General features: G+C 33.7%; 1 protein-coding gene across 6 annotated transcripts in view; it reads left to right on the top strand.

Annotated features, from left to right (window-relative positions):
• LOC140437468 (uncharacterized) overlaps positions 1 to 18,446 on the top strand; it is a 389,771-nt gene that overhangs the window by 298,329 nt on the left and 72,996 nt on the right. For all 6 annotated transcript variants that reach the window (XR_011950379.1, XM_072527015.1, XM_072527014.1 and 3 more), the window contains one exon: positions 1,101 to 1,221. Coding sequence is in view for 5 of the 6 variants with exons in the window: in XM_072527015.1 (XP_072383116.1) it covers positions 1,101 to 1,221 (121 nt within the window). In the remaining variant the exon portion in view is untranslated. The remainder of the gene's footprint in view (positions 1 to 1,100; positions 1,222 to 18,446) is intronic.

Here is an 18,446-nt window from a genome sequence, read left to right as displayed (position 1 = left end):
GTTGTTTATCTGATAAAGTTGTTATTTTATTGATTTTGTTGGTTAGAACTTTTGTGGTAAGCTTAAGTGCGGTGTTGAGTAGATTTATACCACTATAATTGTTGGGGTCTTCTTTATCTCCTTCCTTGAACACTGGTATCATTATGCTTTTTCTCCATGCGTGTGGTATCTTGCAGTGCAATATTAGTTTTTGTATAAGTTTTGTCATCTCTAGGGTTATATTTTCTCCTCCGTGTTTTAGAAGCTCGTTGGTTATTCCGTCTGGTCCTGGTGACTTTCTATTTTTGAGTGAATTTATGGCTGTCTCGACTTCCTGAAAACTGATTTCTATTTTGTGTCTTAATTCAGGTACGTTATTGGGTTGATTATTATTTTCCTTTCCTTTAAACAGTTCCGTCAGGTATTCGTTTGCTGGTATGTTATTGTATTCCTTCAATTCTGCCATTTCTTTCCGTTGGTTTCTTATGAATCGCCATATTTGTTTTTGTGTACCATAGAAGTCGCTTTCCATCCTTTTTGTAAACTGTTTCCAGTGTTCATTTTTTGTTCTTCTTACCAACTGCTTTGTTTCATTTCGTATCCTTTTATAGGTGTCTCGGGATTCTGGAGAATTCAATGTTTAGTACTTGGTGTAGCCCTCTGGTTTCTCTTTACATTTCTCTTTTATTTCTTTTCTGAACCGTGGTGTATTGTTGTTGTTTCTTTTTGCGTTTTCCTAAAGCTTCCGTTGCTGCTTCTTCAATGTTGTTTTTAATTTTCTCCCAGCTCGCGTTTATATCTTCGATGTCGTCTAGAAGAATTTTCAATACATCGAATAGCAAAGTTACGTATCCTGTTTTATCCCATAGAGTTTCTTAAATAGGCTTTTATTAATTTTATCCCTTTAGGTGGCAAGAGACTGGCTATAATATTTTTTAAGATATTTTGTCTTTAATTGTGAAATGAGATTACAAAAAACATGAAACAACCGTTGTTTACGCAATTTATTAAAAAAAACAATTTTTTTCAGTGGAGAAATTTTTAAAATATCATTTGTCTTTTTATTGTAATGATCATATATATTAAAATCCTTTACTAATAGTTTATTTTTTTTGCTTTAGCTCCTTCTCAGATCAGCAATGATATCATCATTACACCACAACATGTCAAAGAGTATTACGCTACAAATGCGTATTCCGCTCCCGATAATGTTGACATCAATCGACAGCCAATCACTGTTGGGTAAGTTTTCTTATGGGGCTTTTACTTAAAACTTTAAGCTGACAGCTTTAAATAAACATTGAAAAACGAAAAAAGGTTATGATAAGCTGGATGATTTTTTGAAAAATTGTTGCTAGGAATGCTGTAATATGGTTCAGATGTTTTTAAGCATTATTAAGGCTATTTAAAATTAAACTTGTAAAAACTCTTTAAAAAACTACTATAACAATTCTGAGGGAAGTTTATAAAAATACGATTTTAAAGTGCATGTCGCACAAGCAATTTGGACAATAAATAAAATACTGCAAAATAATAATAAAACACGAAGCCGACTTGAGATATATACTGTTAAATCTTGAAAACAAATGAGTAAGTATCACCGAGTGATAATACGCTGCCCCTTATCTTTCTACTTGTGAGACCTTATTTGTGATACATATCCATTGGCTGACTTGTTTCACTTACAATTCCAACTCAACATCGCATATCTAATTGGTATTTTATACTGTGCCGTTTAAAAAATTTATGGTCTGACTGTGGCTCAATCCAAATAAACCACTGAAGTGAGCGTAGTATTTGTTATACATATCCATTGGTTGACTTGTTTCACCCACAATTTTAACTCAAAATCGCATATCCAATTGGTATTTTATACTGTGCCGTTTGAAAAATTTCTGGTGTTACTGTGGCTCAGTTCAAGTAAACCACTGAAATGAGAGTAACTAGTTCGTTATATTAACGAGCTGGACAGCTGGTGCTATGCCATTGAAGCGTGGGTTTCCTTTACGAAAGAGGTGGAGCGACAGATGTCTGAAGATAAAACAACCAATTTGCCTAATATCAAGAAGTAAGAAGAATAAACTCAAAAAATTCGGATGAAAAAAAAATTGCTCAAAGGACCAACACTAAAATTTAACCTGTCCTGACATAACCTAAAAATTGTTTAAACACTTTTCTCTGTAAATTCCTTAGTACAGGCTTTATTCTAAAGGAACAATACAACGATGATCGAACCATCAGTGATATTCATGCATTGAAATATTTTTTATGGATAGTGCACTCGAGTAGTTTGGTTTCAGAAACAACCTTGGATTCAAAGAGGCAATATTCAGTTTACAGGTTAGAGTTCAAAAGAGGGTTTTATCTATTTTGGAAGATATTGTCTGGAAAAATCACAAAAAATTATGGTTGTCTTGCAACAGATGGTATTTGATTACCAAGACCTCTGTATCATCAAACATTTGTATTGATATCAATGTGCAAATATCCGAATTGATCAAAGCACAACACAAGTAGTGGATATATCACAGAAAGAGGGGCAGAGCTTTTATCGCCTGTACTTTAAAATCGTGTCAAAATGTATCTTTAAAGGAGTCTTGGATGAAATAAAAAGAGGCATTAAGATCAATGGAATTAACGTCAATAAATGTAAGATACGCAGACTCTAAAGTGTAACCGTGTACCTTCCATAATAAAAGGAAAAATCGTCGGAAGAAGAACATCCCGGCTCCAAAATCTCTGAGGGTGGTACCATAATGACATTCGCTGATCTATTTCAAGCCGAAAACAAAATAGTTGGAGCCAGTACGATCGAGAATGCTTGAAAATCCAACACAATACTAGAAGAAAAATACTAAAGTGAAGACATTTATTCAAAGAATGCATGGTTAAAACGCTAACATGTCTCGAGGTACTCTCATTACTTTACGATCCTTCGGCGGAAAGATGATTATGGAGTGCTCAAGCATTTAGCGTTGTTTTTCTTGGCTGTGAATATATTGAAGGTGAGCATCGATCTTCCTTAGCTTATTTCTCGATTCGGTCCTATTCTTGTAATTTGAAGTCTCCTGGATTTTCTTAACATTCTTACCTTCATCTCAAAGTTGGTCTTCTTTCTAGACTTTCTAAGATTTCGTTAATGGAATAAGACTTGTAGAGAAGCGTCTACTTGCTCCATCTAGATATCCCGCTCACTGCAGGCATATAATTCGTATTGTAGTGGTTATATAATTAAGTCTTAACTATTTTTTTGTACGTATTATATAGCTCCTAGGTATATCAACAACCGGGTTCCGTTCTTTACGTTTATTGAACCTGGTAATTTTCAGAGGACTTTTTTCTCTCGTAATATGTTAGCATTTATGTTAGGAAGTACCCATATCTCATATCCGTACATTAAAACTAAAAGTTTTTGTGTATCTTCAAGTTTTTTTTTCTTGTCCGGTTAGTCCAATGATACCATCTGTTTGAAAGCGTTATTTATAGTCCAAATACCAAAGTGTTATGTTTCTGCTTTTGTGATTTGCCCTTGGTGCCATGAACTTAATTTTATTTGAATTTATCATCAAGCCCCTATTTCCCGCTGCGTTGGAAAATATTGCGAATGTTTCCTTTGATTTATAGTCCATTTCGTGCGTTCGACTTTGTCTAGTCTGCGCAGTGTTAAGAAACTGGCTCTACAGCGCATCCTTCTGTGGCCATTTCGTTTATGTATACCAGACTATAAAATTTATTAACGTAATAAGAAAAGAGACTCAAAATGCTAAATAAACTTTTCCTCTGACTATAAACTTTTCCTATAAAGCGATCAATATATTATAATTATAATAAATTATGTTGAAACTTTTCTGTGCTGAAGAAGAAAGATCTTCAAGATACAAAATCCTGACCTAGTTCTGAAATAAGTAAAAGTGTGGGTATTACGATAAAACCAGCCGCTTACCATAATCTTTGTTTATCAGTTTGTTAATTGTTTAATGCTTGTTTATGTTGGTGTACGATAACAAATCGGTAAAGAGGCCTTTGATATTTTTTATATGAGGCAAAAACAAAATTATATGTCACAATTTGGAAAAAAAGTACTTTTAAGACGCATTACATTTGTATTCATTAAAAAATGTTAATAATGTCTGCATACATGAAAAATATGAGTAGTATTAATTAATTTATCATGTCTAAAAAGTTTAAAAAATGGATAAATGCTGTTTATTGGAATTTTATCTCGAATAGTTTTACTTTTATCCACAATTTTGTAATGCGTCCCTCTGCTTAATGTTATATGTTAAACATACCTTAAATCCATATGAAGGGTACAAATAATTACTTTAAACATTATGATACAAACGCAGCCAGTTGTAGCCTAGTTCTTGAATATAACACGAAGCGTTATTCGTTTATTACCAGAAAATAAAAATTCTCTTTTCACAGTATTCTAAAATTACACATTGCATCTGCTTCACATGAATATTTACCGTTTAGGGAAATATTGTTACAATACTAATACAATACTTTTGTTTGTAGATTGTAGATAAAAGGGTCGTTTGTGTCCTTTAGATTAATTTTGTGTCTACTGCCTAGCCTCTTTTCTCTCCGCTGGACCTTTTTCGATCCTTGTTGAGTTTCATTGCGGTTTTGTTTTAGTTTCTCATCCAATTTTGTCCCTAGAGAACCTTAAGAATGGATGGTCACTCACGACAGAGTCCTGTATGCATTGATACGGCTAATAAAACCTGTTTGATAATAGTCGAAATTGAATCGTCCTTAACTTCCACGACCAAACATGAAGTGCTTTAATAATCATAATCGAGGACAACGAATAAGTAATCTATACAATATCGTTTCATATTCAAAATGTATGATCGATACTTTGCCAAACTCTGGTATACCTTAATTAACCTTTAAAATAATTCCAGTCGAAAATAATCAGTATATTTGTTGACATTTGGATATCGCTATTCTAGACGCGACATTGCATTGGTGTTTGCCTTCCATAGGTCGTCCATGGAATTGCACAGGAGCAGGTGGTTTATGTCCTGTCGTTGACCGCACGTACATAAGGTATAATTTTTATCAAGCATGTTCCATCTTGATCTGTTGGTCTTCACAGCGGCCACGCTCGATCTCATTTGGTTCATGATTGCCTATGTCTTCCACCAGTTCAAACCAGTTGGTGCGTTTGGTTTGGGAGAATACCAGGCTGGAAATTCCACGTGGACGCCATTCAGAAAACGTTTCCTGGATTTCAACCGCAAGCCGTCGCGTGACCGCTCCTTCGCACCGAACATCACGTGTCTGTCGTCAAATGATTGTGCACTCGGAGTACTCTGTGGTTCGTCTTCGCAGGTCCGTTGCGGCGTTGCTTTCAGTCACCATGTTGCTATTAGGTACGCTTTGTTTAGGGCCACGTCCACTATCTTAGCGTGTATCTTACCCGTGGAGGGGTAATAATAAGATTTCTTAGGAGATTGGGACTTCTGGATTAAAACATAGAAGTACAAACGATCTTTGGCAGCGTGAAAAGCTTTACGAGGCCAAATGATCCCTTTGAAATCTTAAATCTACAATCTAGCTATCGGTATGAAACCTGAAGCCTAACATTCATTAAACTCATAAGTATTGACGGTGAGTATAACAAAATATTTCCAAACACAATTAAAACATATCAACATGGTATATCATAAAATATATCACATCTTTCAATGACCGAATAGCGGTGACACAATAAGCATACTGGCAAAAAATGTTTGATTGATTTGACTAGATTGTTGTTTTATTGAAGTAATTATTTGTATATTCTTCATATGATTATCCCTAATCCTTTACCGGAAACCTAAGTAGCTAGTGTATGTATTCAAGCTTAAGCAGTGGAGAGTGGGCGCGCCTAGAGCAAACTTTGAGTCGTTTGGGTGTCAAAAGCCGTGGATCTAGCCTGTGCAGAGAAAGGTACTTTTATAGTGGTACTTATTGTTTCGGTACCACGAATCTATTAGCACTGAATGATGCACAACAGATTAACCTGCGTGATTTATACATTATTTTACCTTTGAAACAGACCGTTACCCAAAAAATGTAACCAAAAACTTCTGTGAGAAATATAAAGTATCTTTGATATTTTAAATAAAGCTATTGAGTACTATTTTATTTTACATGAGCCAACATTTTTGTTGATTCAGATATTTTTTCTGTAACATTACATATGATTTCTTTTATAGGCCAAACTTTTTCTAACTTGGGATATGAAGAATAAAAAATCGCTTCCTTTGTAGTTTTCTTTCTTTTGTCACGCAAGTTATGACAATCGTTTTCTGTCATGAAAGAAAACCCGCAAAACATTAACTATGTAGGTACGAATACATTTTGGAAGCATTGTGACTAAAATGCGAAATTAGGCGGTGGTATAAATAACAGGTCAAAAAATTAGGTTGCAGAATAAGCTGGCCTATGCTTGTACATAGTTTTGAGTGAATCGGAAATAACAAGAATCTCTGAAAACGAAAAGTAATAAAACTCCTGGAAAATACTGAGTTATCGTGGAAATTCTTAAGAACATAAAAAATGTGTCTTAAATACTCTCCACATAATTTTTAATAAATTTTTTTTGATTGAAAACGCACTAATAAAAAAGGAACTAGACAGGTATGCGTACTGCCACCATTACTATACAACATATATTCTGAATTTATAATGGGTAGATTACTAAACGAATTGGATGAAGGAATCACTGTTGGTGGCAGAAAAATCAGTAATCTACGATACGCAGATGACACACTTATACTATCATTGAACGACTAAGCCGGATAGGCAAAGAATCAGATCAACATCGGAAAAACAAAAATAATTATCGTAGACAGGGCAAATAATAATCTACTGCACATACGCCAAGTGGTGAATTTGGAAATAGTAGACAGATTTGTATACTTGGGCTCCATGATAACCAACAATGGAGATAGCTCTTCACAAATCAATCGTAGACTAGCAGTGGTCCGAACAGCCAAATTAATTAAAATATGGAGAGGCTGAACAATAAGAAGGAAGACTAAGCTCAGGTTGGTCAATGCCCTTATTTTTCCTTTGAAAGATTGAAGCCTTTGAGATGTGGATCTACAGAAAAATTCTACGCATGTCCTGGACAGAACACAGAACCAACTTGTCCATTCTGGAAGAGCTTAATATAAAAGACAACTATTAAAAAAGGTGAACTAGGGGGACTATGGAACTATTGGTAGTAGAAAGATAGGTAGAAGGCCGAAGACCAAGTAGAAGATCTTCAACAAGGTGATAAGGCCAATGGAAAACTGTGGTGGAAAAATCCCTACTTGAGGGGATCTGGCATAAGAGAGAGGGAGGCATTTGGTAAATTTGATTATAAACAAAAAATACCTACAACGTTGTTGAAACAGAAGGCAAATAGATGGAGTAGAGAGAAAACTAAAGAAATGTCGAAAGAGGAGTAGCAAAACTAAAATAGCAATTTGCTGGATAAAACATCAGATATGAAGATGAGAGAATGAAACAGAGAAGAATGGACGAATGTATGTCTTATATTACGCAAATTAAACTGAGATAGATAGATATATGCTTGAACATAAAGAGATGGGCACAGAAATTAAAAGAAAGGTTCACTATGCAATTGCAAACCTACTATGGACCTAAGCAAGCGAGAACTAGACATTCCAAAGAGATATTATGGAAGTGATAGACCAAAGATAGGTGACCGAAAAACCGAATAGAAAAAAATAATTAACGAAGATATCAAATAATAACAGAGAGTAAAATTATAATAGAGGAAATACATTAAAAAACAAACAAACCTCTTGAAAATTATGAATGATTAGATTCATTAAAGAACAAATTGTAGAATTATTAAAAAATATTCTGAACAATTAAAATTAATTAATATCTGAAAAATAATTATTTTTAATAGAATAAAAATGTTAGTGGCTTCAATCATAAACTTAACCTAGTGCCAATTTAGTCGTAAAAGTATCAATATTAAGAACTTAAATAAAAGTATTTACATTGATTTATCTGACATTTTTGGGAAACGGTTTTTATGTCTACCTAATTGTTATATTTTTTAATTATTTAGTTTGATGGTTTTCTGGTGTAACCCTCAAAATGCACCCTTGTATATTGTATAGTTAATAGTTGTAAATATGTAGATACGTGTATAAGTTTGTTTAGCACCTCGTAGACCCCATTCCGAAATAAAATCTAGAAATGACTAGAATAAAGACGAAGCAGAGGTGAGGGGTAATAAAATATGAATATGATTATTTGCTGTTCATACTTAAGATTTTATCTATTGTATATGTTTATGAATTTTTCGTTAATTTATAAAAATTTTCGTGTATCCAATATATACCCGTATATGCCCATAAAACTGTAACTTTTCTTTCATCATTATCCAGCCTCAAGAGTCCACTGCTGAACATAGACCTCTTCCTCATGTTTCCAACCCCGTCTATCTTGCGCCGCTCTCATCCAGTTTTTATTGAGTCTTCTTAAATTGTCAGTCCATCTTGTAGGTGGTCTACCGACGCTTCTCTTGTCTTCCCTTGGCCTCCATTTCAATAACCTCTTTGTCCATCGCCCATCTGTCATTCTGGCTATGTGTCCTGCCCATCTCCATTTTAGTCTGGCTATCTTCTCGATGATGTCAGTCACTCCGGTTCTTCTTCTGATGTCTTCGTTGGTTATTCTGTCTCGCAGAGTTACTCCTAACATGGACCGCTCCATTCTTCTCTGCGTGACTCTCAGTTTGGTAGCTGCTGCTTTTGTTAAGGTAAGTGTTTCTGCTCCGTACGTCAAGACTGGGAGGACGCACTGATCAAATACCTTTCTCTTTAGGCATGTGGGCAGCTCACTTTTAAAAGTTTCTCTCAGTTTTCCAAATGCTGCCCACCCAAGGCCGATTCTTCTCTTCAGTTCATGAGTCTGGTTATCCCTGCCAATCATAATTTCATGTCCCAGGTATTTATATCTATCTACGAGTTATATTTCTTTCCCACCAATACTGATGTTCTGGTTGGGTACCAAATTGCTCATGATTTTTGTTTTCGCGATATTTATATTTAAACCTACACTTTCTGTAGCCACAATGAGTTCCTTTTCATTGGGGCTTCCGAGTAACTTTTCTTTGGGGCTTTTAATATTCTCATGAGATTTAATCTATAATTATTATCTTGTCTTTGTCCGCTTTGTTGTGCTTTATACTATCCGACTCTATATTTTTATGCCAACAGTTTTTTAATATTTGATACTGATGAGGTACTGTTTCATTTTCCCCTCCATCTTTTTTATATATTTTCCTAGTTTGTTGCTTCTATAATTTTTCTGATTTGCATAACCCTTTTTGTTCAAAAAGTGTTTCCCAATCATCTGAATTCTTGTTATTCGTATACTATGCAGTTTATCTGTTGCCTTACCATATCAGCCAATCAGCAAACCGATAATTTTCATTCTAAAATTATTGTTAATAGCAAAAGTATTAAACAATTAATACAGCTCAAATTACTGGGAAAGCACACTTTCCACAGCTACAATCTAGTAAGCAAAACATCACATATTAAGTGAAACTTCAACGGGAGAAAAATAAATATATCACAACGTGAGATGTGAGTACACAAAGTATGTGTTATACTTATAGTATAATATGATATCAAAATCAGAGCGATACTCTAATAGTTGCTAAAGATATATTAATATGCCCGAGCTGAAGTCTAACAATGAGAACCGAAAAGATTTTTAGAAACAGAATAAAATAGATAGAAATAAGAAATAAATATGGATTAAATAACCCAGTAGCCATTAAACATTAGGAAACCCCAAAGTTTAGAAGTTCCTTGAATCGTTTCATTTATTTTCTCTCACTATTTTGGAGCATTAGTATTGTTAATGACTCTTAATTAGTTACTAGTGAGTGTTAGTTACAGAGTGAAGTAACTGTTATTTATCTGAATGTTCTTGTCATCGATGAATCTCAACTCTATTGTATTTTCTACGCAAATCCTGAACTTAGATTGTTAATGCTCAGTGTCAGTCTTGGACGGATTTAAATAATGACAGCTGTCGTCTGTCTGGTAAATGACAGTTGACACCCGACTCTAAAGCGAGCCAAAGGAATAAGTCATCCGAGAACAATAATAATTTAACATTGAATATGTTTCATTAAAGGGAGCTACGAAATAAAAGATTCTGTTGCAAGGATAAATTATATTTTATATAAACGTACAATTTTCGCATACCTATAGTATTAACATTATTCAATTTTTGAACAATTCAAAAAATACAGGGTGCAATTAAACTAATATTAATTCCAGGAGAACATTTGTTTATTAAAATTAACTAATGACGTAGTTTAATAATATATTATAAAATATTAATAAAAGCCAAAATGGATAGTTTTAGATTAATATGAGTTGACCACAACTAAAGACAGAAGTATACAAGATGTCTTTGTCGATTTGTTCCATTTTGAAATATAACATTTTGAACTGTAACATAGAAATTTCTTAATTGGTTTCAATATAATACATCCATGACTGTTAATCACGCCATAAAAGTTTGGGAATTGTCTTCTTTGCTAGATTTACTTCTTTTTTTGGGTAACTGTTCTTAACTTTACACATTTTCCAAACTGTAACCAAACAAAACCAAAACTGTATTATATACGATTATATTGGAAACTTTCTGCAGTAGAGACTTGAAAATTTGGATTTCTTTTACTGTTCAAATGTGTAATCTTCTGGAATGGAAAAATATTTGTAGACATTTTGTATATGCTTAATAATTCTTTTAAAACCAGTGTTTATTGAAAAATATTTTTATAATTCACATATTATCTATAAAAAATGGAACTTTAACCAATATGATAGAAACTTTTCATGTCCTTCACGGCAAAAAGGGTTGATTGGATCCGTAGTGAGCCATTTTTATGTTATTTTAGTATAAATTTCATTGGGAACATAACGACAGAACTCCTGGCAGGCAAAGTACCTCCTGGTATTATTTTTATATATGCTTCAGTGATTTGTGCTTCGATTATTCCTTCTTCTATGCTATTTGTAGTTTTCTAACTTTGTGCTTTTTGTCTTTCTTTCTTGTTGTTGTTGTCTGTACTTTAACTTATCAACTTCTTTATCTTGTTCATTTAGCCAAATACTTCAGTAAAAGCAAAAGGAACTTCAAAATGAGTGTACGGACCTACATCTTGAGAAAGTCTGGGCGAAATGTCTAGTATCATTCAAGTTCAAGAAATTCACGCCATTGAAAGATTCCTCCAGTTATATTTGGAACTAATCAGGGAGAATTTAAATATTATGTTTGTGTGGGGTTAAGCTACAATTATTGGTTGTAATTTAGATTTTTTATTAACGTGAATGCGAATTCTACACGTAATGTGAATTCCTTAATTTCTACGTGGGAGAAACCTCAAGACCACTAAGTGTCAGGATAAACGAGCATGAAACATACATCAAGAACAGAAACTTCTAGAAATCCCAGATGTGCAAACATACCTGGAACAACGAGCACAGAGTACAATGGAAATATGCATCAATAATCATAAAAGAAACAGACTTGAAAAAGAGAAAAGTCAAAGAAGCAGCTCTTATCCTACTTAACGAAGAAAATGTGTAGCAAACCTATCAGCAGAATGTAGCAGGCTTTGGTTACCAGTACTAAAAGAAGATGTCAATATCAAAAATATACCAACAATAGCGAAGTAATAGGAAGTCGGAGAAACATCGTCTACAATCTTATACATAATACATATGCAACGCACAATACACCAACATATACCACAAAAAAAAACATACACAAAACAGTCAGAATTTGATATTCCTAGACAAACAATTTTTTTAAAATAATCTTTTTTGAGAACGATTTCAGGAGTTTAAATCGAAACGTCAAACAGTTAATTAAAAATGTGATTTTCATTACAACCAATAATAATTGTGGCTTAATCCCATACAAACATAATATTTAAATTACACATGCCACAAGAAAGTAGTTTCAGAACCTTGTTACCTTGTTACCTATAGATATCTCCTATAGATTCCTGAACTTACCGGTGTGGACTGAAACGAAATTGCGACGAATTAGCCAGAAGCAACCATTAATAACACCACAAAAGGGTTCCTATTAATGATCTTTCGGTTCCTCCCACTATTAAGCTGTTAAGCTGGAAATACAAAGATAATTAGATCTCAGAAGAGGTTCAAACATTGGAAAGACTTGCATGGAGTTAGACACTAAAAAATACTTCTAGTGAATTCTAACTATAGAATAATTAAAAGTTTGCATTAGTTTTAAGAAAATGGGACTTTGTATTGTAATATGAATAACTTAACATAACATAACATGCCGTTGTTGTATACAGATACATTATACAGATTTTGTGATGTAGGGAATCTAGCCTCTATAAAGATACTCTCAAACTGCTGCGCCCTTAGGATCTTCAAATCCCGTCAATTTTAATCACGTGAGATAGAAGAGGAATTACCTAACATAATACAATACAATAAAGTCTCTAGATGTACCAAACTTCTTAGAAATAATAGAATACTTGAGCTGGTTTAATCACTGAGAAACCATTAGAGAAGGCAAGAAAACAGAAGATATCTTTCACCAGTCGTGAAAGCTTACACTCCTTAATAGCTTTTCTCTTTAACGAAGATCTCGGTTTCCATTTTTCTCACATAACTATTAACGTACATATTATTCCAGACTATGTCTCTAAACATTTAATGCTTTGTCGGTAAGGTTTTTTTTATATCTATGATTCTATCTATATCTATCATGTCCCAGAATTGCAAAATCCTGTTTACGGGAAACGCTAATTCTTTAATATTTGAAGTAATGCATATATGTTCTACTTTTATTGTTGAACACAGGATCTTATTATTATTATAGCTAACTCTAGATATGGTTATGTAAGTTGCCTTCCTGTTTGATATTTTTATGTTGGTTTCGCTACGTATCTGGTATTGATGGAATTATGTCTATAGATCGGTTTGCGTTATAATTATGGTGTCATCTCCAAAGCATACATTTCTGAGTATTTTGTTCTTCGTTCTGTATCCCATTTTGAGAGCGCTTATGTTTTTCCTGTCTATGGGATATGAAATAGGAACAGCCGTACGCCATTAACACATGTCCTTAATCAATTTCACCTTTGTGATTAAATAATGAAATTGCTGCTAGTGTATTTTGGAATCCTACGCAGTTTCGTTTTCTTTCTTTGTGATCGAGAATTTCATATACTCTACCATTTAACAGTTATTTCCATCTTACAGTCAGAGTGTACTTATTACTTTTATATATAATATTTTAGTTAGCAAAATCAATATACTAAGTAAAATCTTTTTCAATTGACACAAAATGGTTAAACATAATCTACTTGAATAAAAAAAATGGGGGTTAAGATAGTTTAGTAGTAAAATTAACATGGTTTTTTGTGTTGTCATGTGTTCTACAGTGTCTCCAACTGGAAAAAGTAAGTTTTTGTATAGTATAACCCGTAGTATCTGTTTTTCATTTTGAATATTTTTTGTGTTAACATTTTTGTGTGCTTTTATCTGTTTTACGCAATATACACGTTTCATTTTTTTAAACACACATATTGGGGAATTGGAGTACTTTATTACTATTTTATTTTAATTTAAATGCTAGAATAGTAAATCATCCATGTTCAATAAAACGAAATTATTACATGATAATCCACATATTACATTCACTTGATGATAACACAGTAGTTCAATAATAAGAGTATATAATATTCCTGTGTATTTGGTTACTTATATTTTGCATTGTTTTAAATATGATAGTAAAAATAGGTGATTTAAAATACAATATGTAGTAGCATCTAAAAGCGCCTAGTAATAATGCAGTAAACTTAAAATAGTAATTGTTTTATTTTAAAATTCAAGCATAGAGCAAAATATTCTAATGATCGTTGTATAAATATATATCGACGGTTTCCGAATTTTCTAGTGAAATTGTGGGACTGTGTCACTATATCAACACAATTTAAATTACTTATGAGAATCAATAATATGCTCAAACTCATCTGGAACGCGAAACGTGGAAACTTGATGTTTGAGACGAAGAGTCATTCCTAACCCCAACAAAACACAGGTCATCGTCTTTAGACATCCCAAGCTTAGTTGCTATTACGCCAAACAAAAACGAATTAACCTCAGCTTTGGGGAGATCAACATCAACTCAGCCGCTTGATCAAATATCTCGGCAAGGTGTACAGCAGAAAACTAAACTGGGGTGCAGATCTGAAAGCCGCCCTTGAAAGTGTCAACCTCCTCGACGCTTGATCCTATAAAAACGACCGCACGCGTATTTTTTTTTTTTTTCGTTTTTATAGAGAGGGGTCTGGAATCTTCAAAAGACATCTCAGTCCAGGGCGCCGCCTGACTGACTTAGTGCAGGATTCGTTCCCGAGGTACTTTAAAATACCCTCTCATCGCCGAGTCTACGCCGAACGCCTAGCTTCTAAACTAGACCCTCCTCTGTCATCCAACGATCCGAAAGCGGAATGGCCGCTGTAAGGCCGGCATCACTTCCGAACCACTACCTTCATTCATCCACAGACTGTCAGCAAGGAGGCTCCCTGTCCCGTTCCAGGTAGCGCGTGGAAGACCCTCATCGCTCCTAATACGGCATCATTCCCAAACGGGCATTTCCTCCTTCCCCACAGTCTGACTCACACAGTCTAACTCACACAGTCTAACTCATAGTCTGACTCACGTACTTAAAACTTTTATAGTATAAACATACAGCGGTTTTTTTAAGTTATTGTTTGCGACTTTTTCTTGTTCCCAAAACTGAAAGCCATGAAGGGCGAAGGTTGTTTTCTCTGTACTTGGACCACGAGCACCATCATCAACAATTACATCATCCAATGCCAACCTCAAAACCCAGAAACACGGGCAAAGATTCCTTGAAGAAGCAGGAAATGCCTAACCGGGTTACAAACAAAACATTAAATATAGTCCACAAAAATATATAAATCGAAACAAAAAAAGTACGTTCATTTTCTTTTTCGAGTATGTTGAGCCTTGCGTTGCTTCGTGTCTGTTTAAGATTGCAGAAAGAGATTTGGAGATTCAGAAGATGGCAAAAAACGGAAATAAAACATTTAATAAACGCGAACCATGTTGATGAGTGAATAAACTATCTCAAAAAACTGAGCCAAAATGAAACTAACAGAAACACTGGAAATAACATCAAATGAATTAACGCAATTAAAAAAAGTCAAGTGGAAGAAGCATTAACGAAACTAGAAAGGGTATGGGTAAAGATGGAATAGCGAACGAGCTCATATAATCTATATATATATATATATATATATATATATATATATATATATATATATATATATATATATATATGCTTATATAAACAGTATCAGACGCTATACATTGAATATCATTAAACTGATAGAAAATATATGTAAGAAACAAAACTGAAATAAAAGCTCAGGCACAAACAACAGAACCCATCAAAATAACAATTGGAATCAGATAGGGAGATTTATTAAGTCCAGTAATATTCATAGGATAAGATGATAAAAGATCTCAAAAATAAAAAGTGGACATCAAAAAAGAAATACGGAAATAAAAATAGGATGACTAAGGAGTTCAATATGTCTCTTTCCAATGGCGCTACAGCCCAAATCGAGCCTTGGCCTCCTCCTTAATATAACTCCAATCTTGCCGGTCTCGCGCAGATTTTCTCCAGGTTTTTACGTCTAGCAAATTGCGCGCATCTGCCGCCACTTCGTCATTCCACCTTAACCGTGGCCTTCCTTTTGGTCTTGCGCCCTGCTTTCTAGGGCTCTTTTTGGCAGTCTTTCTGTCTCCATTCTCACTACATGGCCAGCCCATCGACGTCTCTAAAGTTTAACGAATTCTGATATCGGTGTATCTTTGAACAGTTAGTAGTGTTCATGATCTCCATTCTCTGTTTTTGTTAATGAGTCCAAATATCTTCCTTAGGACTTTTCTTTTAAAAACTTACAACTTTCTTTTTGTGTTTTCTGTCATCGTCCATGTCTCGCATCCATAACATACTATTTATGTCATAATAGTTCTGTAGACCGTGATTTTCGATCTCCAGTGTGTGTTTTGGGAGCGCAACATATGGGCGAGTGAACAATATGCTTTGTTTCCCTTTAATATTCTTTGAATTTCTGGTTCTTTTGTTCCATTCATGCTTAATGAAACTCCTAAATATGTGCAACTTTCCACAGTTTCAATATCGTCCTATAATTGCTCTTGCGTTCTAAATCTAGCTCTTGCCTGTGTTAGCATTTTAGGCATTTGAATATATTTCTGCCACCTCTTCCGTTCTGCAAGACAGAACGCTGATGTCATCGGCATAGGCGGCAATCTGTATTGATTTTTTTGTCAGGACTCTTTCTGAATTGAGGTCATTTTGTATTCCGACAGTTACTGTTGACGAGTCAAAAAACAAAATGTGTAGTAATATGTCTAGGTCTAGTAAAATAAACGTATGTAAATCTGTAGTTAAAACTACCATGACAATACACGGCTGAAAGGTGAACAGAGACTAGCACAACAGGCAAATACCTGGAAGCCTGTTAAATGACAATAAGACACTTCAAAATCAAGAGGTAATGATATCAGAAACACGTACAGTGTAGACAACATAAATGAATGGGTGTAATTTGGAAAGGAAGAATGGAAGAGTCAAATCAGCAGAATGGCAGAAAATAGAGCAGTTAGAATAGCCCGAGATAAATCAGGCAATATGTCTTAAAAGTAGAAGAAGGAAAACTTTATATAGTTTAGAAAATAACAGTTTTATTGCCTCTGCTAAGTTTCTTATTGAGACCTTCTTGGATAGAACGTAAACTCTGGTAAATAAGTAAATAGAGTCACAGTAAAGAACTGCAACATAATAAATCGATACATACTTTTGCGCCCAAGCATTTGATTTTGCAACCAATAAAAACAGTTATTTGAGAGGACGAGGTAGTAGTTGACTTGAAAGTAGCAGATATTACTTATAAAAACTAGGAGTAACTGAAAATTTTACAATCGGCACACCAAAGCCGACTTCCGCCGTTCATCGATAATTTTCTCTCCGAATGCTTTCTCTGTCTGCTCTCTGTACCGATGGTAAGAATTCGAAAGGCGTTTCCAGTCTTGACAGGTTAAGTGGTGACTGGTTCTACAAATTAAAAGAAGAGATAATTTCAAAATTATTGAAGCTTTCTTACGAAAAGTACTGTCGTTGTACTAAGACAAAGATTAAGATCACTGGCATGAAGATGCTGGTCCTGAGATACCTGCAACAAAAACCGTTTTACAAATTAATAATACCCAATTTTCAATATTACATTTTAATTTAATTTTAATAAAAGTCGTAAATAAATCTTAATTCATTTTTACTTTTGTTTCTCAGGTATTACGCCAAAAAATATACGTAACCAAAAAGTATTTAACGAAAATTTTTGAGTCATTGTTTAAATATAAATATGTCTATTTTAACCCATAAATAAAATGTCATTTATAAAAAATTGTATATTTTTCATAACATTTACTAAAATAAAGTCACTATATGGAGTAGAATAGATCATACTGTTCATGAAAATGAATTTTTAATGAACGGTTCAGAAGTGATTCAAGCAGAATTTTATAATTTTTCATACTTTTTGTTACCATTTTTAAAAGCATGTAACCTTGTCTTGAAATGTAGGCATGACAAAATATATTAAATCAAAATCAGCTCAAAACATCGCTAAAACATCTTAACAAAGTTAAAGAAGAAAATATAAAGAAATTAAAACAAATGTTCAACCTACTATTATTATTATTATAAAATTGTTTTTACATATTTTCAGGGAAATAATATTGCCAACTTTGTTGTCCATCTGATATTTGACATTATTCATTGGATTCTGTGAAAATGCTAAGACAGGTCGATTTTTATTCCAAAGAGTTTAATTTTTAACAAATAGACATCTGTCGTTTGTTAACCCCCTTCCTTCCGATGCTACAAATCCTTAATTTTAAATAGTGAATATACCACATCATTACACAGCTATTTCGCTGGAGAATTCAGGAATCCATGATATTTCTTTTCATATTAACTCTTAACCCTACAAAATATACTTACAGAAAATAAATGAAGATGATCAAAAACAGGCGACTACAGAAAATAAATAGTAAGGCAAAGTTTTTATTAAATATTTTTTTTGGGTGAATATTTGTTTTTCTAAATAATAAATGGACCCAATAACCGTTATTGGGCTAGTGAAAATCCTAGAGTTTTCCACGAAACACATACGAAACATCCATTGAAATTAAACGTATGGACACTAATTTATGGGGATCGTATTGTTGGGTCATTCTGTTTGCAATTGAGAAGCATGTCTTGAATTGTTTAAGGACACATTTTGATAGATATAATCGAAAGTGATAACA

Source organism: Diabrotica undecimpunctata, chromosome 3 (assembly GCF_040954645.1).
Source record: "Diabrotica undecimpunctata isolate CICGRU chromosome 3, icDiaUnde3, whole genome shotgun sequence".
NCBI lineage: Eukaryota > Metazoa > Arthropoda > Insecta > Coleoptera > Chrysomelidae > Diabrotica > Diabrotica undecimpunctata.
Note: the sequence above shows the minus strand (reverse complement) of the source record. Positions and strands in the feature narration are given on the sequence as shown.